The following is a 22,494-nucleotide window of genomic DNA, read 5'->3' as shown; positions in this document are numbered from 1 at the left end:
TGCTCTCTCTCAAATAAATAAATAAAATCTTAAGAAAGAAGTCATAAAAAAGCCTGGGACAAACCAGCATCGTTGACATTCCTGCATGTGGAATGAGCAGGCGGAAGGGACTGCAGGCCCAAACAGTCTACAGGGCAACAGCAGCAGAGACCGGCCATGAATCAAGTAAGGTGTTTCTCTTGGTAAGAAGCCATGTGCTGGGAAAGTGGTCTACTCCTACTCCCTATATCTGGCTCAAAGTTCATCAACCTAACTACAACAGTTTTCATTCAGAGACTCACTGAAACTTACAGGAAATTAATGAAGACTAGATAGAAGAAGCCTGCTGATGGATGAATCTGACTATGTTACTGATAGCCCAAATCTAGCATCTCACACAATGCTCTTCCTGATCTGGCTCCTGCCCAAATGCTCAGCCTCGGTCTGCTTACTGTCCATCGTGGACATCTCCCACTCTAGCCATGATCGGCTTCTTCCATGTGATTCTCCCTCATGACTCTGGGCCTTTGCACATGCTATTATTCTTTCTGTCTGGAATACCTTTTCCACCCATCTCTGTTTTTCAGGCATCTACTCATCTTCCAGGTCAAATAACTGCTTACCTCCATCCCCCCACCTCAGTAAAGCCAACCTTAGGTACTAGAAGCTAAAGCTCCCAAATGGAAATGCAATTCCAGAAAATACGAAAATAGAGACCTCTCAACCCTGGAATAATAAGGGACAAGCCAGGAAACTTCTGCTTTCAAGACAAGCAAATTAAGAACAACAGCTGCTGCCAGACACTTGAAATATTTAATCGCTGATTCTTATACCAACCCTGCAGGTTAGATCTAGAGTAATTTGCCTAAGTTCATAATGCCAGTCTTTGGTAGACCAGAACTACGAACCCAGATCCACTGAACAAGAAACAAGGAAGAGTGACTTAAAATATTCTAACGGCACTCCTGATGTTAACGAAAATAGACAACATTTTCTAATCCATTGCCAAATACGTAAGACCCTATGATAATGCGAAGACGTGCGTTACTGTGTGAATTTAAAGTAGGTATTAAAATATAGTCCCTGGCCCTCAAACAACTTAAGAGTCCAAGCAGAAGAAAAGACCTGGCCACAAACATGAGGCAGGATTCCCGGTTTAGGGACAGATTATGGCCCTGGAACTTGAGCATGGCCACAGGAAGATGGGGCTGCGCTTCTGGGGGGACTGTTGCTAGGATACACCATGTGAACTTCTTCAAAAAATGATCGCATTGGCCTGAGTTTTTTGTGACTTGCCTCTCTCACCCCAAAGTTCAGTGCATGTAAAATTCTAGTCATTTGAAGGATTCAGTTAATCAAGGTTTTACTTTCATTAAACCCAAGGGAAATAATATTTTACCCTATTTTTGGAATTTCTTATGACTCCCAAGATACCTGTTGAAAGAACAGCTGCGTTCGGCTTGGTGTAGAATTTAGAAAGAAGATACACCCCCCAGCAAAGCTCTGGGGTGTGTGGCATTGTGACTTGTCCTTAGGCACCTCAGGGAACATATCAAAGTGGCTTTTTATCAGGGTCTGGTTTGATATCTGATGATCTTCCTCAGGAAGACTTTCCTAACTCCCTGGGAACTGCCTCCAGTGACTTGACACTCATGTCCAGAGGAATAGTCTGGTTTAGTTTCATCCTGCCGGACCCTAGAGCCACTCCGTGAGCTCAATGTAGACCCTCACATCTTCCCACTCAGCTCAAGGTGCTGCATCTACCTCCCATAAGTCCTCCCCGCAGAGCCCCTCCCACGGCCAACTGTGACAACCCCACTGTCTGACATCTTCTATGACCCCCAGCCTCGGCAGAACGCTATTTCCTTCCTCACCTCATATCTATAAAATGTCTTTTACAATCTGTTAAAATCCTGTATTTGTATCGTTGAGCACCTATATGTCAATGTACCTGAGAATGAATTCAAATCTGTTCACCCTTTTGTGGATCATTTTCTTATTTACTTATTTATTTTTAAAGTTTTTAAAATTTGAGACAGAGATATATATATAGAGAGAGAAAGAAAGTGAGAGAGAGAGGACATGAGCCAGGGGAGAGGGAGAGGCAGACTTCCCTCTGAACCGAGAGCCTGACATGGGGCTTGATCCCAGGACCCTGGGATCATGACCTGAGCCAAAGGCAGGTGTTAAAACAACGGAACCACCTAGGCACCCCTTGTCGATCATTTTAAAAGTGCCTATTATGCCCTTGAGGCGACAAAGGGGAATTAGACATGGTATCTTCCCTTATGGTCGAGTGTTCTGTACACATGATACGTGATGAACAGATATATGGACAAAATTCTACAGCAGCACAAAAGGAGACTCTGCCGGAGGGGGGGGGTCATGGAAGACTGCAGAGAAGAAGTGGGACCCTCACGGGGTGGGGGGTGCTGGGGAGGGGTCTTTCAGGCGGGCAGATGGACAACATCTCCAGCATCGTCAAGGAGGTATGAGCAACCATGATATGCCCGGGAGTGGTGTCTGCGATCTGGGCCAGAAGACTGGGGCCTGAGATAATGGTAGAAGGGCCAGTCTGCCTGCCTTCCCACCCCTCCCGCCCTCTGTCCCTTCCTTCCTTCCTTTTATTTGTTCTTTTTTTTGCCAGAGAGGGAGGTGGGGAGAGGCAGAGGAAGAGGAAGAAAGAGGGCATTTTAAGCAGGCTCCACGCCCGACACCGAGCTCAATCTCATAATCCCGAGATCATGACCTGAGCCAAAAATCAAGAGTCAGATGCTTAGCCCACAGAGTCACCCAGGGGCCCTAAGGGTAGATATTTCTAAATGCTAAAATTTAATATGCCTTACAAAGCTTTCTGGTGAAGAACTCTCGATGACAGTAAATGAGAAAAGTTTAGAGAAATACTAAATTAATGATTCCCTCCGACCTTATCTGGCAGCATAAAAAAAAAAAAGTGCTCATTAAGTGCATCAAGGAGGAAACATGCATATTAATACACAAACCCCACACTAATTAGCCGATCTGTAAATGCTGTCTTCAAGGCAGCTGATTCAGAATGAAAATCACGGGAACCTTGAACATTTGGTATTTTGTGCTGGCCTGGGTTGGAATGCTCTTGCGCTCAGCCTGCTCTTTGTTTATCTGCCGAATGTAGGCAGGGATGCCAAACAGCTGTGAAGAAAAGCACGTGGTGTCTGCCCAAGTGAGGCCACGGCCATGGGGACGGTGGATGCCATCCCCATCTCTCCCTTCCAGGGAGCCTGACCTGGGAGCTGAGGAGGGTCACCTGAAAGAAAGTGCAACTCAGTCACCAGGTGAAAGAAACAGGTCGGGCAGAGGGGGCCGGTGTGGGGGGCACAGGTTTGTTGAAATGGAATTTTAAATTGAGAAGATGGTTGGCAAGCCATAGATCAGAATGGCAGGAGAAATCAAAAGAGACGTGCCAAAAGCATGTGGTGATGAAGGGGAGATAGATGGCAATTTGAAGCCAGATGAGTCAGCTGGGAACCAAGTCTGAAAGGACCCAGAAGGAGGCAGCCCTTCGCTGGTCAGGCAGGGGAAATGTGGCCAAACAGATTGAACCAACCCCTTAGCGCGGAACGAGGGGTTTCTTCCAGGTTTCAGTGTGGCTCTCAAGAAGGAAATCTAACTCAATGTCATTGTCACCAACATTCCTGATGGCCTACTGTGTGCTGGTCTCCGAGCCTCTCCTGGCTGGGGGTCAAAACAATCCAATCCCAGATGGTGGTGTTCCTGGCAAAAAAGCAGCCTCTGATCCTGGGCTGAGTCACTGTTGCTGAAAAGCCATACTGTGCCTGGCCGGGAAGTCCTTGGGGCTGACACAGTTCAGCAGAGTCCCCTCCACCATAAGACTGGACGATGATGCTGGGTTTACAGCTCTGCCCGCCCCAGAGCTGCAGCCTCAAACCGTCCTGAGGGTCCTCTGACAGTTGCTGGAAGCGATGGGCAGTAAGGAACTGGTTCACGGCACCGCTCCCACTCGACATCAAATACTGCTCAGGGACTCACTAATGGGGCACATTCAGTAAACATCACCTTAATGAATGGTCCATCTATCAACTGTGATGCAGGAAACAGACAATTTCGTTGACCACTTGGCTTACTTCATTGCTGCACTGACGCACTGTACACTGGCTCATTAGGGGAAAAAATACATAGATTTTTCCAATTAATCCAAAGCTGGACAAGGTCTTGAGCGGTCCCTATAATGCCTCACTACTCAGGAGTGTGGTCTGGGGCTGGCCGCCTCAGTGAGCCCCCAGTGCAAAGCCCCCTGAGACCTGGTGAGCCAGAATCTTCATGTAACATGACTCCGTGTGATCTGTGTGCAAATTTAAGTTCAGGAACCCCCACTCTGGTTCATAACTCTCCATCCAAACCTTCAATATGCTGATTTTTTAGAAGACCTCCAAAGGAAAGAGTTCCCATAACTGTCCCTCCCCTTAAGAAATTCTACCTGTATTTATTTCACTCCAGTAAGAATTCTGGGAGTATTTTATGCTTAAATTCAGTGGGAATTCTGATCAACCACCTCCATTAAGCCCACAAATGGAGGGGGCCTCTACCCATGATCTTGAACGGAACACTTCCATTCCTTCTGGAGAGGATTTCCGGGATGGCTTTCTGATGGCTGCCCTAGAACCCGGTCCAGGTCCTCCCTGAGACTGTCCCCAGGGAGGGTCAGTGTGCCAACCCAGGGGGCACATTCACACGGTCACCCACATACAGGGCACCCTGAGTCTTCAGAGCCCTGAGCGGTCATCCACGGCTATTGGGAGTCCTCTTTGAGGACAGAAGACTCCAATGTCTTCCACAATCAGGCAAGTAAACAGGAGCCAAGCTCAAGACTTTCGGGAGCATTTGGAGTCGTGCCCGCCTACCCAAGAGGTAATCAAATCCAAACATTTTTAAAATGTGCGCTGACCTAACAGGACTCAGTGAGCCAATGTCAAGGCACAGGCAGCCAGACAGAAACCCCCCAGTTTACAAGCTTTTCAGGAGTCAAATCTGAGTACCTGGTTGTCTTTGTAAAACCCTAAAGCCCACACCGACTCCATGCCAGTTTGCCAACACAAGCACCAAAGGGGGTTTTGACAAGTGCGGCTCTTCTCTAGGGTCAAAGCCCTGTCTAGGAACTGACCCCATGGCTTACCCACAAACTTCTGTCTGAGAGTTTTTAACCACTGAGGAAGTTCTAAAATTCTGACCACTTTTAAGATCTCGAGTTGCTCAAGAAGGAGATGCTGCCTAACGCGCGCCAGCCCATCTGGGCGGTTATTCGGCATGTCCCTACATTGGCCTCGCTGTCACCCTGAGTGTCATCTCGGGCCAGGCTTCCAGGTCTCCTGGGTCCTGGAGATGGACCCCACACATATTTAACAAACTCAAGTATCCGGAGCAGGAGCCCTGCTCTCCAGAACTCTGCAGCCCCTCGTCCCCGATGGGGTGGGTGCTGCGGCGGACCGACCCCCGTGTGCGAGAACTCGGCTGTGCCTCTCCGGTATCCTAACCCGGCGTCCTCTTCATGACAGGCAGGAGCTCCTGTTAGATCCCCTATCAGTTACATTTCGCTTCTCATTTCAGTCAAAGTGTCAACAATCTGGAATACGCCCCCTTCCTTCTAGCGGTATTTTTAGAACAAACAAACAACTGACATATTTAGCTAAAATAAATCACCTCAAGAAACCCGGGATTGGCTCATTTTTTGCTCCCGGTTCGGCTATGAATCTCAACTTGGACCAGTGACTGAACTAGCACCCAAGCTGGAAATGACACAGACGGGGTGAATGAAAACACCCCTGGAATCACATTGCCCGTGTCTCAAGGACCTCCCTCAGTGTCCACGTTTGGCACTTTTGTTGAAGAGAGTCCTTTCACGCGGTGCCATCCACAAAGCAGCCAAGCGTGGACGTGGGCGGTCAGGACTGCTTCTGGAGCGCTGTCTCCTGGGGGCGGGGGGGGGGGGATGCCCTGCCCTCTGCTTCACTAAGGAAGGTGGTGAGCAAGTGCCCTTGGCCCCGGAACCATCTAGTAAGCAAACATGTGATCAGGAAATATCTGAATGTAAGTCTTCCCATCAAATGATCTGGCTTGACAAACAAAAACCAGTTTATTCTCTCTGAACCACAAAGCCCTTGGTCATTTCCAAAATGGGGGAGGCAGTGAGCCTGAAGTAACACTACTGACCGGCCCCTCCCCAAAGGCCAGACCTCGGGAGTGTTTCCCTGTCTTTAGTTCTGACTCAGTTCCCATGGCGCCGATTTCCCCATAGTCTCAGGTCTGAGGATGGGGGCTCAAGTGAAGACAGGAGACATGTGGGCCTATTTTAGTGGGTGATGGCAGAGCCCAAAAGAATGGGGATCCTCCAAGGGGAAGAGCCCAGAGCCAGATGTGACGAAGGCAGAGGGATCCATCAGGCCCTGTAGGATGGAAATGGCACCCTCCACTCAAAGTCAGGATGGGAGCCAGAAAGGAGGAAACCAGGCAGGGTGTCGGCAAACTGAACCAGCTCTCTGGGACCACAGGTAGACGATGCCTCTCTCTGGGATCTGGAGTCCTTCCACCAGGGAACTGCGGCTGTGAATCCCAGCCTGTTGCACATTCCTCACATTCTCTGACTTTACGTCCTGCGTGTTCTCGTGGACTATGCCACGAAGGGTTGGATTTAGTTTTATTTGGCTTTGTTTTAGCAGCATGAAGGACACCAGAAGCAGGACCCATGTCCCTGGGGGCTGGCGCTTTCATGGAGGGCCCTGCTCTCCAGGGGTGCCAATGGCCACGGTGGCAATCTTTGTTTCCTCTGAGGCCCTCGGTACCTTCCAGAATAATTCCTCACGTGTCACTGTGAGTGGCACGAAGGCGGGAATGCTGCTTTCCTCGGCCTCAGCAGAAAGCGGGGGCTCTCTGACCTTTAACTAGAGAGGTATTCAAAGGACAGTGAATCAGATCATCTGTAGGTAGGCTTATTGATCCCTACCAGCTGTTTCTGGCTCAGGACTCCCAGGAGAGTACTCATGAGATAAATGTGGAGCTTGTCTTATGTATCTTCTTTCCTCTCAGGTGTTTTTTGTTTTGTTTTTAAACAAATAGTAAATACTAAACTTTCATGACCTTAAAATGCAAAAAGACCATTATGAATGCACTGACATTCAATTGTATATCTGGACTGTTGGATGTGTTTTGCAGTTGGCTGGGTGCTTTTACTATGCCCCACATGCAGTAAGCAGAACTCATTATTTTATATAGCAAACTTGGCAAATTACGGTCCAAAATGGACCGTAGAAGAAACACAGGTAGTGATATGCTTAGCTATGAACTAAGGCTCCCAGATGACTTCTCAGGGTCTTCAGTTTCAACCACCTATTGCACAAACATGTACTCATGCTTGCAGCTTGCCGACCATGGGGCTAGGTGCTGGGGACCCAGATGTTTCAGGAAACACCTTGCATGAATCCTGAAGATGATACTCCATACTCAGAGTGGTTGAATGAGATACTCAGAAGAGCTTGAGATCTTGTAAAGGAAAGCACCAAAATAAATAAACCTTCTGCATGCCACCATTGGGGATAGATGTCTTTGGTGTGGTTGTCCTACCCTGGCCTGTCCCAGCTGCCAGGCCTCCTGAGGAGCTCTCTCCCGTGGCTGATGAGAGGGTGGCAAGTCCTGCTTTTTTCTCCCGCCTATCCTGAAATAACCAAGAAGAGGGGAACTCTCTGGAAGGGAAGCAGGACACTCCCATGAGGACTTCGGACTGGCCGCATGCAAGTGGACTTGGGGAGCAGAGCTTGGGCTGGCACAACTGCCAACCTGGGGACAAGGCCATCCCTCTCCCTGGAGAAGGGAGGGTCTTCTCATAAGCAATTGGGCTTCAAATACATTTCTTTTTCATTTCCTCTTTTCCAGTTCTTCTTCTATCCTTGCCTCAAAAACCCAGTTTTTCAGTTTCTAAGCCATTTTTCATTGCCTTTTTGGTATTCTGTCTCTCTTAACAAGCATGGACATTCACTGAGGGCAAGGACCCAAGGACCCTGGCCAGAGACCCAGGACCTCACAGAAAGATTATCGAAACAGGCTGGCACAGGGGGAGGCTTCTTCCCTGCTCTAGCCAGCCCCTCCCAGAAGAGCGCTGGCTTCATGACCCAGAGCAAGAGACTCCCGGAGCAGACAGGCCCCCAGGCACCTCATCTCAACCTCCCAAGAACACTGGAAACCCTCCCATCACTAAACATGTCGAAAGGGAGAGGTTGGAAAGATGATTTTTTTTTTAAACTGTAGTAAAATATACATGACATAAAATTTCTCATTTTAATGTGTCTAGTTCAGTGGCATTAAGTATTTCCACATTGCTGAGCCATCACCACCACCACCCATCTCCAGAATATTCTTCCCCTTGCAAAACTGAGACACTCCAAACCCATTAAATGATAACTCCCCATTCTCCGCTTCCCCCAGCCTCCGGCAACCCTGCTCTACTTTCTGTCTGTGGGATTCTGACTGCTCTAGGAATCTCATATAAGAGTAACCACACAGAATTTGTCTTTTTGTGACTAGCTTCTTTCACTTAGCTTGATGTCCTCCAGGTTCATCCATGTGGTAGCTTGGGTCAGAATCCCCTTCTTGTTTAAGGCTGAATGATGTGTCACTGTATGTATGTATCACATTTTATGTATCCATTCATTCATCAACTGGCACGTGGGGTGCTTCTACCTTCTTAGCTGATGTGAATAATGCCACTGTGAACATGGGTGTGTGGTATCTATTTGAGTTCCTGCTTTTAATTCTTTTGAGTACTTACCCAGATGTGGAATTGCTGGGTCATATGGTAATTCTATTTTTAATTTTTTGAGGAACTGTCATACTATTTTTCACAGTGGCTGCACCATTTTACATTCTCACCAGCAGAACACAAAGGTTCCAGTTTCTCCACAACCTTGTCAACACTTGCAACTTTCTGTCATGTGTGTGTGCGTGTGTGTGTGAATAACAGCCATCCTAAGGGGTATAAAATGGTATCTCACTGTTTGATTTGCATTTTCCCAATGACTAATGATGCTAAGAATATCTTCATGTGCTTATTTTAAAAAAGATTTTATTTATTTATTTGACGAGATCACAAGTAGGCACAGAGGCTGGCAGAGAGAGAGAGAGAGAGGGAGAGGAGGAAACAGGTTCCCCAGCGAGCAGAGAGCCCGATTCGGGGCTCGATCCCAGGACACTGGGATCATGACCTGAACCGAAGGCAGAGGCTTTAACCCACTGAGCCACCCAGGCACCCCTCATGTGCTTATTGGCCAGCTGAATATCTACTTTGGAGAGATGTCTACTTTGGAGAAAAGTTACTTTGCCCATTATTTGTTTAGGTTGTTTTTTGTTGTGGCAAATCGCCTTTAAATGTGCTAGTGTACCACTGAACTTGCTCCATCTTGATCCATGGTGTTTTTGAGGGGCTCCCCACTCTCCTTTGCCCAAAGATCCTCTTCTCCAACTTGTATCTGAGAGGCAGGCATCCCTCGGTCGGTAACCTTGCACTCATCCTTCCCAGACACCCTTCAGGTACCCACGGATTACTTCTCTTGAGTTAATGAGAACAACTCTTCTTTGTGGCCCAGCTTTCTACCAAGTGCAGATTTAATGGGTGTGTTCTTCACTGCCTCATTCAGCTCACGCACAACGATAGCCCACAGCACCAGGCCTCTCAGTAATCACTACATCAACACATGACTCGGTATCACATTTCTACTTAAATTGAATGCAAGTAGGACAGAGTGAGAAAGAGGCAGTCTTACTTGCCAAGTAATGATTTTTTTAAAAATGAGATACATGCTCCACTTGAGTAAAGAATGATCCTAACCATGTTTTCCAGTTTATTGCTAAGATTGACAGGGGAGACAGCAGAAAAATCCTGTTCGTGTGGATTGCTAGCTCTAAGAAAGCACAAACTGTCTTTCTCTTATTTGTGGCAGCATTCCTGATATCTGGCATGGCATGTGGAATGTGGTAGCAACTCCGAGCTTCAGAAGTGGTGGTCAAGAGCACAGATGTTGAGGCCAGACCACTCAGATTCAAATCATGACTCTGTGACTGACCAGGTGGGTAATTTTGGACAAATTAGTTTACCATTCTGTGCCTTGATTTTCTTATCTGTAGGTATGATCATATCATCTACTGTGGTTCTCATGACGAGTAAATTAGTTTAAAATCTGTTACTTCCTGGGGCAGCTGGGTGGCTTAGTCGGTTAAGCATTCTCTCTCTCTCTCTCTTTTTTAAAAAGATATTTATTTATTTATTTATTTATTTGACACAGAGAGAGAGATTACCAGTAGGCAGAGAGGTAGGCAGAGAGGCAGGCAGAGAGTGCGGGAAGCAGGCTCCCTGTGGAGCAGAGAGCCCGATGCAGGGCTCGATCCCAGGACCCCGAGATCGTGACCCTGGGCCGAAGGCAGAGGCCTAACCCACTGAGCCATCCAGGCACCCCAAGAATCTGACTCTTGATCTCAGTTCAGGTTTTGATCTCAGAGTTGTGAGTTCAAGCTTCGAATTGGGGCCAGCGTGGAACCCACTTAAAAAAATGTGTTAAGTGCTGCTAAGAGTTGTCTATACCAAGGTGGTATATAGATGCTACTGGTTATCGCCGCTAAATGAGTGAATGAATAAATGTTATATATGTTCGCCTCTTTCCATAGTTAGTTCCTGTTGGCATGAAAAGAACTGTGATCACGTGACAGGATCTGTTCTCCAGGTGCAAGAGTAGAAAATCATACACAGTAGTGTTTAGAGGAACTGGTGGTCTTCTAGCGAGGTGACTGAGGACTTGTTTTAGTATCTCCTCATGTATCAAAGTTATGGGTCAGAAAACATACTTAAAGGAGTCATCAAAACACCTCAGTGGTGCCATTTGGATTTGTATCCTTGAAGGTTCCAAAATACTTTCTTATGATTCATGTCACATTTAACGGTTTAAATTAGAAAGATTAAAATTCAAATCAATTAATAATCTGTAATTAGCAAAGTTGAGTAACCATGATTTGTCTCAGGGCAAGAGACTAAATCCAGCAGCGCCTGTACTTCACGGCCACTGTGAGGCTTGCTGAATCAGAATAAAACATTCCAGTCACACTACGGTTCTCAGATGCCACTGTATGTATGATACTATCTGATATATTTTCCCAAGACAAAAAGCAACAAATTATCAGCTCTCATCCCAATATTTTATCTAAAAATGAATCCCCGTGACAGAGACACAAAGTCTGCAAGGGGTTGATCAAAGCGCTGGCTGACAGACTGCCGTACTGTCCTCAGGAGAGATGACTGTCCCGAATGTCACCTGGCAACCACTTCTACCTTCTTGGGCCAATGACGAAAAACACTAAGTGAAATGGAGTCATCAATTTGGAAATTTTTGCAAAGCTGCATTTCAAAAGAAGGTATGTCAAGGATCCTCTACCAAGTACAGTAGATAGTGAATCCACCTGAATTTATAAACCCTCTTCAATATAAAAATGTGTTCTTTGTTAGATTTTACTTTGGGGAAAACTTGCAATGCATTAAAGGTATTTCATACACCATCAGCAAGTAATTTCTCATTCCTTTGTTTAGGTATTTAATAGTTAAAGGGTTTTTACAAAAATTGGTTTTCAACAGAAAAAGAAGGCAGATCAGGAGGAACAAAATAAGACAGGACACAGAGAGAAACTGTAGACATAAATCCAACCATAGCATTACCTAAATTAAATGTGAACGGACTAAACATTGAAGACAAAAGGTAGGAATTATCAAACTAAATAAAAAACAAGACCTGGGGGGGCTCAGTCAGTTAAGCATCTGACCTTGATGTCAGCGTCACAAGTTCAAGTTCAAGCACTGCATTGGGCTCTATGCTAGGTGTGGAGCCTATCCCCCCCCAAAAAAAGCAAACCCCAACTCCATGCTGTTAAGAGAAGTATTTGAAGAAGTAATGGCTGAGAATTTTCTAAAAATGATAAACAATACAAAAAATATCAACCTGCAGCTTAAGATAGCCCAGTGACTCTGACCAAGCAGAAGCCATTCTGAGCTGTTTCACAGTGAGAACATACAGCGCCGGCAAAACGACAATTGGAAGTGGCCAAGGAGAAAAGACAGATGACATTAAAATGATCTAAAATTAAACAAACAGTTGACTTCTCAACCACTACAAGAGGAGCAGGATCATTTGTGCTGTGAGAAAATGTGAGCCTAGAATTATATATCCAGTTGGAAAAGCTCTTTTGAGAGTAAAGCCAATATATTTTCAGAAACAAACTGAAAAAGTGTGCCAGCAACAGACCCTCACTAAAATTTCTAGGATAATCACTAAACAACAACCAAAACAGAATGCTTCTTTTCCAAATCAGTAAGAAAAAAAAAAAAAAACACATAATAAAAACATAATGAACCTAAAAGAAGAAGGAAGGAAGAGTAGACTCTGAAGGAAAGGGCAGGACAAAGAGAAAGCACCGAAGGAGGAGATACTAACACAAATGTACCAGCATTTACAGTAAATGAAAATGAACTAAATGTTCCAGGTAAGACTGTCAGTCTGAGTTAAAAAAAAAACAAACAAACAGCTGTATATAATGAGCACAAGAGTGAATCTAAAACATTAGACTATAAAAAGTTCAAGGTAGGAGAATGAGGAAAGATAGATTAAGCATGCATGTGCAAACACATGCACACACACATGTGGCATATATGTATCTGTAAATGGACACACAAATGTAGAGAAGTGTTGTGGATGTGTGTGGATCGCATCCAAACGAGATTCTGAGTCAAAATGAATTATGTAACTTATTACATAAAGATAAAGGGTTGAATCTACCAGGAAGACAGCAATTCTAAATTTATATGCACCTAAGAGCACAGCTTTAAACTATATAAAGCAAACATTGCTATGACTATGTGGTGAAATAGGACACTCTACCATCCCAGTGGTAGATTTCAACACATCTCTGCTCAATCATTGACCAATTAAGCAAACAAAAACCATCAGTAAGAATAAAGAAGATCTGAATAGCAGAGTTAATAGCTTAATCTAATAAAATGTCTAAAATGTACCCCTAAATGCAGAAAGGATTCTTTTTAAGCACACATGGAGGATTTATAAGATGTGACCATATGCTGGGCCAGAGAACAAGTCTCAATACATTTCAAGTTCATGTAAGATGACAGTCTCTGAACACAATACAGTGAAGTTGTTAAAAGCTCATTAACGACAGATAAGTGGGAGAAAAGACCCCATATATTTGACAATTAGAAAACACAGTTCTAAAATAACGAAGGAGCCAAAGAAGAATAATGGAAATTTAAAATGATTTGAATGAAATGATAAAAATTTCAGATACTGAATTTGTGGTCTACAACTAAAGCCGTACTTGGAAAATTATGTCTTAAATATTTATGTCAGAAAATAAGACAAAAAATTAACGAACTAAACACCAAACTTGAGAGATTAAGAAGGAAAACCAGGTAAAACAGAACAAACTCAAAGAAAAAAGTAGAAAGGAAATGTTGGAAATAAGAACAGAAACTCATGAAACAGAAGTAAATATATAGTTGAGACGATAAAGAAGCTGGTTCCTTGAAAAGGTCAACGTAACAGACAAATTTCTGGCAAGGCTATTCAAGAAAATAAAAAAGAAGGCACATTAGGCAATATTAGGAATGAAAAAGACTTAACCGCTGGTGCTGTATGACAATAAATAGATAATTAAAAAACACGAACAGCTCCATGCCAAAAAATTTAAGTTTTAGATCAAATGGACAAACTCTTAAAATATATATGCGTTATATATATTTTAGCTTCTATGTTTTACATAGCTTAAAAAATGAAGCAGAAAACCTGAATATCCTATAATCATTTTTGTAAAAGCATAAGAAGCCTTTCCTTAGAAAAAGAGACCAGCCCCAGATGGTTTTACAGGCAAATTCTAGTGAAACTTATCATTCTAGAAACAGATAATTCCAATCTTACACGAACAATTCTAAAACACACAAAAAAGAATCACTCCAACTTATTTTATGAGGCTTGCCCAATCCTGATGCCAAAACCTGACACATATACAGTGAGAAAGGAAAATGGCATGTTATTTCACATATGAACAAATATAAATGTTCCTTAAAAATTAGTAAACTGAATCTACTAAAAAAAGCTAATATGTCATGATCAAGTTGAGCTTATTCCAGGAATGCAAGGTTAATTTAACATTTAAAAATATCAAGTAATAAGGGGGTTCCTGGGTGGCTCAGTGGGTTAAAGCCTCTGCCTTCAGCTCAGGTCATGATCCCGGGGGGTCCTGGGATCGAGCCCCACATTGGGCTCTCTGCTCAGCAGGGAGCCTGATTCCCTTCTTCTCTCTCTGCCTGACTCTCTGCCTACTTGTGATCTCTGTCAGATAAATAAATAAAATCTTTTATTAAAAAAAATCAAGTAATATAACATTCCCAGGTTAAAGGAACAAAACCATATAATCATCTCAACAAATACAGAAGAAGCATTTGATAAAATTCAGTATCACTTCATGACTGAAAAAGATCAACTCTTAGTAAAACCAGGAGTTGAGGGTCCTAGATAGTCTGGTAAGGCCAGTTTTAAAAAGTTGAAGGATTAGAGATAAAGAAACTAAATTTTATTATTTCAGAAGAAAGTCATCTGTATAGGAAGTCCAAACTAACCTACACATAAATTGTTAGAATTAACAAGAGTTTAGCTGAGTTGTTGGGTCAAGAAGAATGTACATAAATCAGCTGCCTTTCTATACACTAGCAACAAGTAGGTAGTAAATTTGATTTAAAAAAAAAAAGACTGCATACATACAGTGTATCAAATGGAAAACTTTTTGGGTAACTAGGAATAAATCTAGTAAAAAAAAGGGCAAAATATTTATATGAAAAATTGTAAGACTTCATTAAAAAGTTTCTTTAAAAACCTAAATAGATATAATGGCCATGGTTTGGAAAACCCACTGTCACAAATATAGAATTCTCTCCAAGCTATTAGATTAAATGTCATCCCAACAGACTTTGTTGCTGTTGTTGAACTTGACAAACTTGATTCAAAAACTTACATGCAAACTCAAAGGCCTGAAATGGCCACAACACTCTTGAAGAGCAAGATACAGGGATGGACATACTTCACATATAATAAAGTTGTAATAATAATAGTAATAATAATGATGATGATGATGACAATAATAAAGTGGTAATCACACAGAGATGGGCACACTGACTGAAAGAACCAAGTAGAAAGGTCAGAAATAGTTCCCCACCGACTCCCTCACCCACATACGGGCATCTGATTTAAGACAAAGGAGCACGTGGAGCCACAGGGAAAGGGAGCTTTTCAGTACATGACACGGGGACAACTGGGTATCCACGTGTGGGGAACACCACCATGAATCCATCATACCATACAGACATAACAATCATTTCTAGATGGACCCTTAGATTTAAGTGTGAAAGGTAACGAAAAGCGCTCTTAGAATATAACTTAGGAGACTGTCTTCGTGACCCCGGAGAAGGGAAGGGAATAAACTAGATGCAGAAAGTACAATCCATGAAGGAAATGGTTGATAAATTCAACTACTTTAAAAACAAGAACTTCCATTCATCAGAAAACAAGTCACGGATGAGGAGATGAGTTCCGGAACACATGTAAGCAACAAAGGGCCTTATAACCATAATATATAAAGAAATTTTACGAGTTGGCATGAAAAAGTCAACCCAGTTAGCAAAGAGGAAAGACCCCTCCATGTGCTTCACAGAACAGGAAAGCTAAATGAGCATTAAACAGAGACAGAAGTGTTCAACCTCATCATGCCACTTAAACTCACAATGTGATGCCATGAACCAGCAACCACGCGGCCAAGAATAAGTCTGAAATGTGACAGTAAGGGGATAGGATAGACAGGGGTGCAGAGGAAATTCATAGGTAATATTAATCTTCTTTTTCCAAAACTAAGTGGGTATACATGTTAGTCGTATTATTGTTTTAAGTATATTTAATAAGTATCCTTTGACTTTTACTCAATACTTAATAACAACAACTTTGAAGAATTCTAAATCTTTTTTTTTTTTTAAGATTTTATTTATTTAATTTGACAGACAGAGATCACAAGTAGGCAGAGAGGCAGGCAGAGAGAGAGAGAGGGGAGGAAGCAGGCTCCCTGCTAAGCAGAGAGCCCGATGTGGGACTCAATCCCAGGACCCTGAGATCATGACCTGAGCTGAAGGCAGCGGCTTAACCCACTGAGCCACCCAGGCGCCCTGAAGAATTCTAAAATACAGTATTTGAGGAACACTAGAGAAGTACCAGTCATCCTGATCGTATGAATTTCTACCAGGTACTGAGTCATTACCATTACAAATGTCTTAAATGCAGTAGCTCACAGAGCTCAAGATCCTTGGAGGGGCAGGTGTTTAAGTACCTTGAGTGCACCTAACAGGGACCAGTATGTCTGCAATTCTCGGCATCAGGCGAAGAGACTAGCGAAATCCATTCTCTGCTCAACAGCTGAGCTGTCCAACGGTTCAACAGGGCTCATTCTAATTGTGGCGAGGCCCTTTACTTCCAGCCTGCAGGAGTGGAGGAAACACCAGCCATGCCTTCAGCCTGCGTCTGGCTGATGGGACGCAAGAAGCATGAGGCCCTCCCGGGCTTCCGAGAGTCTACGGTTCTGCAGGAGACGGGCTTGTCACAAACAAACAGATACTACTGCCCGGGATTCGGGACAGGTGCCCACATAATCTTGTTTCGGTTGGTGTTGAAATGTTTTACCCTGGGTTTGGAAGGAAACCACGGGATCCACCAACTACATCTGGCCCCAACTTTTAATAAAGTATTCTTGGGAAGAAGTTTCCCATCACATAGGAAGAAATACAAATATTTAAAAAGCAAACAAGTCATCGGCTGCTCTCAGACCTGCTGCCATATGCTTTGCTTTTTTGAGCTTACAGCTTAACATTAAAATAACAGGCTCGCATTCCTCAAATATCTCTACTGCTGTTCCTTACTTATTCTACTTGAAAAGGCTGTCAGCTGCTGTCACTTGGAAGCATTACCATATTAGCCACCACTGTTTACTGCTCACTGCATGGTGTGGCTATTAGTTTAATGATGACACCCTGGGCTGTCTACACAGGAGATGCATGGTGGAGCCTACCGTCTAATGAAGGTGTTAGGGGTGGGAGGCAGGGAACACCGCTTTATAAATATTGATGAGAGAAAATGACTTCAGTTGCATCAAGGTTGTCCCTTACTGATGGGGAAAGGACTGAGTCCTCTTTAAAGTGCACTGACTTCCTGAAGATCCCCGGGGCTAATCAGCTTTGGAGGAAACTCAGAAACACACTCGGTGTGCAACAGAGCAAGTGTGAGGCCGGCACAAAGCAAAACCCTGAAACAAGGCTCTTTAGTGCACTTGGCACAGATAGCTGAACCTACAAAAGAAATATCTAGTCAGAGGTTGCCTGGATTATAATGAGAATTTTCTCGATGGGGAGAAGAGAAGTGCCCTTTTCACTTGAAGACAAAGAAATGTCTGTAATGGAAATGTGTGAACCAATTTTCCAAGGCGAGCTGCTGAAATGCACTGATTAAAGACAGTGAGGTGATGAGGCAGCGTTGATTTCCCCAAGTGATGAGAGCTGCCCTGAGCCCCCGCCCACATCCCCCTCCCCCGCCCCCCCACCCCCTAGCCACCACTGACCCTGCCACTTAGACAATTAGAACCTGCCAGTGTGTGCGGTGTTTACTGTTTCTGGCTGCTGTGTCCTGGTTACCAGACTACTCCACTGCAGATAAAACGGGAACTGAGTGCCCACATGACAATGCCCTTCTCCACAAAGCCTCCCCGAGAGGCCTGGATTCAGGGATTTGGAGGAATGTCGAGAAGATAAGCAGACAGTCAGGCCTATGGTAGCTTATGATGGCAATTCTTCAGTTGGGTACAGAGATGAACTGATTTATTTAAGGAATTCTAGCTCCTAGAGAATGAACCAAGGCATAGAGAGGTCAGGTACCTTGGTACTTAAAATACGACAGCCCCTGGAATTAGCAGAAGGTGCTGGTAACAAGGACAGATCAGCCACAGAGCGTGTTTCCCAGGCTTGTCTTTGGGCCTGTTCGGTCTAACTGCTGCTGGAGCTGGGCATATCTGCAGTAGCATTTACTCACTATTTTCTTCAAACTGACTTTAAGATGACTCATTTAAAAGATCTGTCATCTCCCCCTGACCAATAATTTCTGTGAAATCACACTTTGATAGGCAGTAGATTTTTTTTCTACTTAAAAATGTAAAACTATTACAGTAAAAATGTTCATCCACCATCCACCTAAAATCATCTTGCGTGCACCAAAGGTACACACTAGAAAAGACCCAATAAGGTATTTTTAAACTAAATAAGATTTATTAACTAAATAGATAACAAATAAGGGTGACCTAACGGGTTATGTTTGTTTCCAAATATCATGGAGAAACAATAAGGGAAGTTAGTACTATTTAATCCTCAGGATATCCACGAAGGACTTCAATGAAATCGAATGAAGGAAGGGAGGAGGAGTGAAAGTGAGTAACTTTCTGAGTATGGGAAAACGAAAGGCCAGGAGCACTTACATAAAATTCTCCGGATATTCACTGAGGGCCATGTCAATGATATTCAGAGCATCGTGGTAATGCTTTTGTGCAGACAGTAGGAGGGCAAGGAGGTGCAGGGAGTTGGCGTCATCACCTTGAAGTTGAAGAGCTTGGCGGACGTACCCCAGAGCCTCTGGGATCTGGTTTAAAACAAAATCAAAAAGAATTTTAAAACACGCATGTATGTGTGCACGCACGCACACACAGACACACGAAGCTACCACTTCAATATCTGATTCTCTGTAAATATCAAAAGTTGCTTCACCCTGTGCCACATTCAGATTCTAATCTCTGTGATCGCTCCAGGATATTAACCACAGACATGCAAGCAGATGTCCTCTTGAAGCGATGGTGTGACCCAGGGAGTGAGGCAAGAGGCTCTGTTTCTCTGTAAGATTGCCAGTCCCAAATCTTTTGTTTTCCCTAAAACACAATTTCTCTTTTCTGCAAAGCTGATGCACTCTTGATTGTGCCCAGGATAATTTCACTCTCAATGGACAGACATACAATTTGCCAGAGGTTCTTAGTGGAATTAAACTACCTTAGCTGAACCATTCTCGTTTTTTAAGGTCTCACTGAAATGAAGCACACAGTGAGTTGCAAAACTTAAACAGAGTTTTCCAGACGATCAGACACCTGTGAATCTTTCCAAGTTCCTCAGTCCAGGACACCTCCATTAGACATCAAGGAAATATGCAAACAAACAAACAAACAAACAAAAACCCCACACCTTTCCAAACTACAACCCCAAATAGCTCCATCTGAGAAACAAATTGCAATGCCACATACAAAGCAGATGTATCCAAATTCAAATAGGACGGGAGACGGGCTTAACCTTGAAAATGCAAGAGCTGTTCAAGACTTTCTTCAAAATCACCCAAGCACCACGGTAGATAAAATGCATACATAATGGATATTTGAACACCTGAGATTCCTTGCAGGTTTAACAGTGACCAGGAAGACTTAGAACCTGACACTGGATTTCGAAATAGAGCTCGGGACTGAAGCATTCTTACACAACCTCCCCCGGGACTTCTTCCGGTCCGCCCCTCTCCTCCAGCTCCAGTCCATGCCGGACCTCTGCTCGGCTCTCCTGCCTCTTCTCGGTCCTCGTCTCCTCACTCCTACAGGAAGAAGCCACGGCTTCCCAAACCTCTTCACTTTCCTCTCTGATATCCTATTTTTGACGGATTTAAGTTATAAATGCTGGCTACAGAGCCTTTCTGCCACCAAGCCACAGCCTTAGGGCTGTCACAGCCCAGCCCTTCATTTATAGGGACGGAGCCCGGTCCAGGGAGGTGACATGGTTGAGCGCTGCCATCCAGCTACTGAGTGACTAGGACAAGAGTGGCACTAGACCTTCTGATTCCCCTCCTGTCCTCTCCTCCTGCTCAAATGGCATTGGCTTTAAAGACAAGAGGGCTACAGCCCTGGGCCCCTGTCCAGCAGGGACATCGTCCCACAGAGTGTGGGCCTTCCACAAAGGTGGAAGCTGCACCCACGAGGCCTCATCCTCTTATCCTCGCCTCAGGACGACCACCCAACGTGTGGATGGCACCCAGCCTGCGCTTACAAGGAGGGTGGAAAGGCAGGTCTATTCATGGTGGTGATTTGCAGGTATGACCAGAACAAGCAGGACAAACTGCTTTACGGTACAATATGACGCCCTTGAGGGCTAGCTGACTTGAAGGAACTCAAAGCTGGTTCCTTCACGGGATGAGCATTACTGGGTGCCTAACACATGTCGGGCAGTGCTCCAGCTGCTGGGGTAAAGCGATGAGGACGACGGACAAGGGCCTCTGCTCTCATGGAACCTAGTCTGGGGAGGAGGACAGATCCTGAACCGAAGAGCTGAGCAGGAGGAGGGAGAAGCGCAGGCCGCTGGAAGGAGGCTTTGCGCAGAAGGTGAGAGGAGCTCCCAGGGGAGGGGGGACCAGTGCCCAGCTGCTGCCGAGCAGCTCCTCATTGGTACAACTGTGAGCCCCACCACGCCAGGTGACAGGGCCTGTATGGAGGAGTCATCTTGGTGACCACTGGAAGCCATTCCTCCACACCATTCCCAGGCCTGTGGGGAGTCAGAGGCATGCCTGCAGCCCAGGCCTGCCCCGGGAATGGCATGTCTGGGGAACTGACCTTTGCTTCACCCGCCAGTCAGCACTCAGGAATGTGCTGGGGTTACCACCAGTGTCTTGCACCTGGTGGGCAGGCAGGCATGAGGCCAGAGCCTCAGAGCAGCTGGGAGGGGACGGGAGGGGGTGAGCGTGGCCAAGGCAGCTTCTGGAAGCTGCCATTGAAAAGATGAGGGCCAGCAGAGCTTGCCTCCCCAGCAAGGAGCATAGTCCCGAGTCCCACATTTGGAGGAGGGAGCTACTGTGACTGTCCCTATCTTCTACATGTTATAAAGGAAGCAGGTAACTCTCGCCCCTGCCGGCTGGCATCTTCGTCGTGACAACCAGTGGCTCATTCCTCACCAGGCAGCTCAGCACTGGGCCTGCCAGCAAGCAACAAAGGCTCCTTGGTGACTCCTGGGCTCAGGGCACATGCCATGAGCTGCATCTGGTGCTGCCCTCCGAACCCTCCTGAGCTGGGACTTCCTCTCCCAAAGCAGAGCCTGTGACACCTGTGTCTTCCCAGCAGGGGCTCAAGCTGACCGAAACACCCGTGTCTGTGCTGTGAGGAGTCAGCATCCTCTCAGAAGAGACCCTAGCTCCAGGTCCGCCTCAGGTGAATGAGGAAGACCAGCTACGGCCTTACACGGAGGCGCTGAAGGAACTGTATGGAGACGGAGCATGCCCCGGGTTTAGGGAATGTGGGAGAAACTGACCTGTCTGGAGATGGCCAGCTGCAGAGCCAGGTAGAAAGCTGCTTGGTGATCTGTAGGTGACAGGCTGTGGGCCCTGAAAAAGTATTGGTGGCCATTAGTACACGGGAGAGGCCATCCTGCCTTTCCTAGCCAATGGGTATTTATAGTTGCTGTTTCACACCAAAGCCATGTATTTAACTATGTGATGTTTCACTCAAACTCCTCTCTGGTCCACCCACAAATGTAACACATGTTCCCTGTCAGGACTGTGTGCAGGTAGGACACAGGAGCGTGTTTCTGTGTCTTCTCTGGCATCTGAAGTGGCAGCCCGTGATTGTTGGCTCCGAGGAAGAGCCCGAGGGGAAGGACCTCCGGGCGCTGGGGTATGATCCCCCAACCCCAGCAGATGCCTCCCCTTGGGCCGAGCAGGAGAGGCCCACGTGTCATGCTGGGACATGGGGAGGTTCCAAGTGTCCTTGGCAAAGCGACGGCTGCTTTGGTTAAGTGTTGGGTTGGCCTTAACGCTACTTCATCCAAATGTCTGGATTTCAGAGAAACGGTATGAAAATCAAAGACCTGGCTTTGTTTGTAAAATAAGGTTTTAGTTTTTGATGAACCAAGGGAAGAAAAGAAGGGTTCTCATTCAGTCTTTTGAAGCTTTTACTAAGTTCCACGCAGTTTACTAATGTAGACTGTGTAACTGTGACATGCAGGGCTCTGTGGCCGGGCACCAGGCGTGGTTTTATTAATTGGCCTCTGACAGTGGATGGGGAGAGGCTGTACCAGCCTCCTACCTAACAGCAAACAGTCATCCTCGCTTTTATGTGGAAGTCGACTGTACTCCACCCGGAGTAACTCAACATGTGACTATGTACAAGACATAATTCTGCATTTAAAAATTGGGGAGGAAGAGAAAAACAAACTTTCACTTTCTTTAAAAGGCACTATGGGGCAGACTAATTACCAATGGGGGGCAGATGGTAAACAACCCTTCATGCTCTTCAGTCAATACTCGGTGACTAAAGGAGGATCTTCCACCAGCA

At 45.2% G+C, this 22,494-nt stretch overlaps 1 protein-coding gene across 5 annotated transcripts in view; it reads right to left on the bottom strand.

Annotated features, from left to right (window-relative positions):
* TTC7B (tetratricopeptide repeat domain 7B) overlaps positions 1 to 22,494 on the bottom strand; it is a 246,124-nt gene that overhangs the window by 68,191 nt on the left and 155,439 nt on the right. For all 5 annotated transcript variants that reach the window (XM_059373525.1, XM_059373527.1, XM_059373526.1 and 2 more), the window contains 2 exons: positions 21,473 to 21,545; positions 18,628 to 18,788 (listed from right to left, as the gene is read on the bottom strand). In XM_059373525.1, the coding sequence (XP_059229508.1) occupies positions 18,628 to 18,788; positions 21,473 to 21,545 (234 nt within the window). The remainder of the gene's footprint in view (positions 1 to 18,627; positions 18,789 to 21,472; positions 21,546 to 22,494) is intronic.

The sequence above is a fragment of the Mustela nigripes genome, chromosome 13 (genome assembly GCF_022355385.1).
Source record: "Mustela nigripes isolate SB6536 chromosome 13, MUSNIG.SB6536, whole genome shotgun sequence".
Taxonomy (NCBI): domain Eukaryota; kingdom Metazoa; phylum Chordata; class Mammalia; order Carnivora; family Mustelidae; genus Mustela; species Mustela nigripes.
The sequence above is the reverse complement of the archived record's forward strand: the minus strand, read 5'-3'. Positions and strand labels throughout refer to the sequence as shown.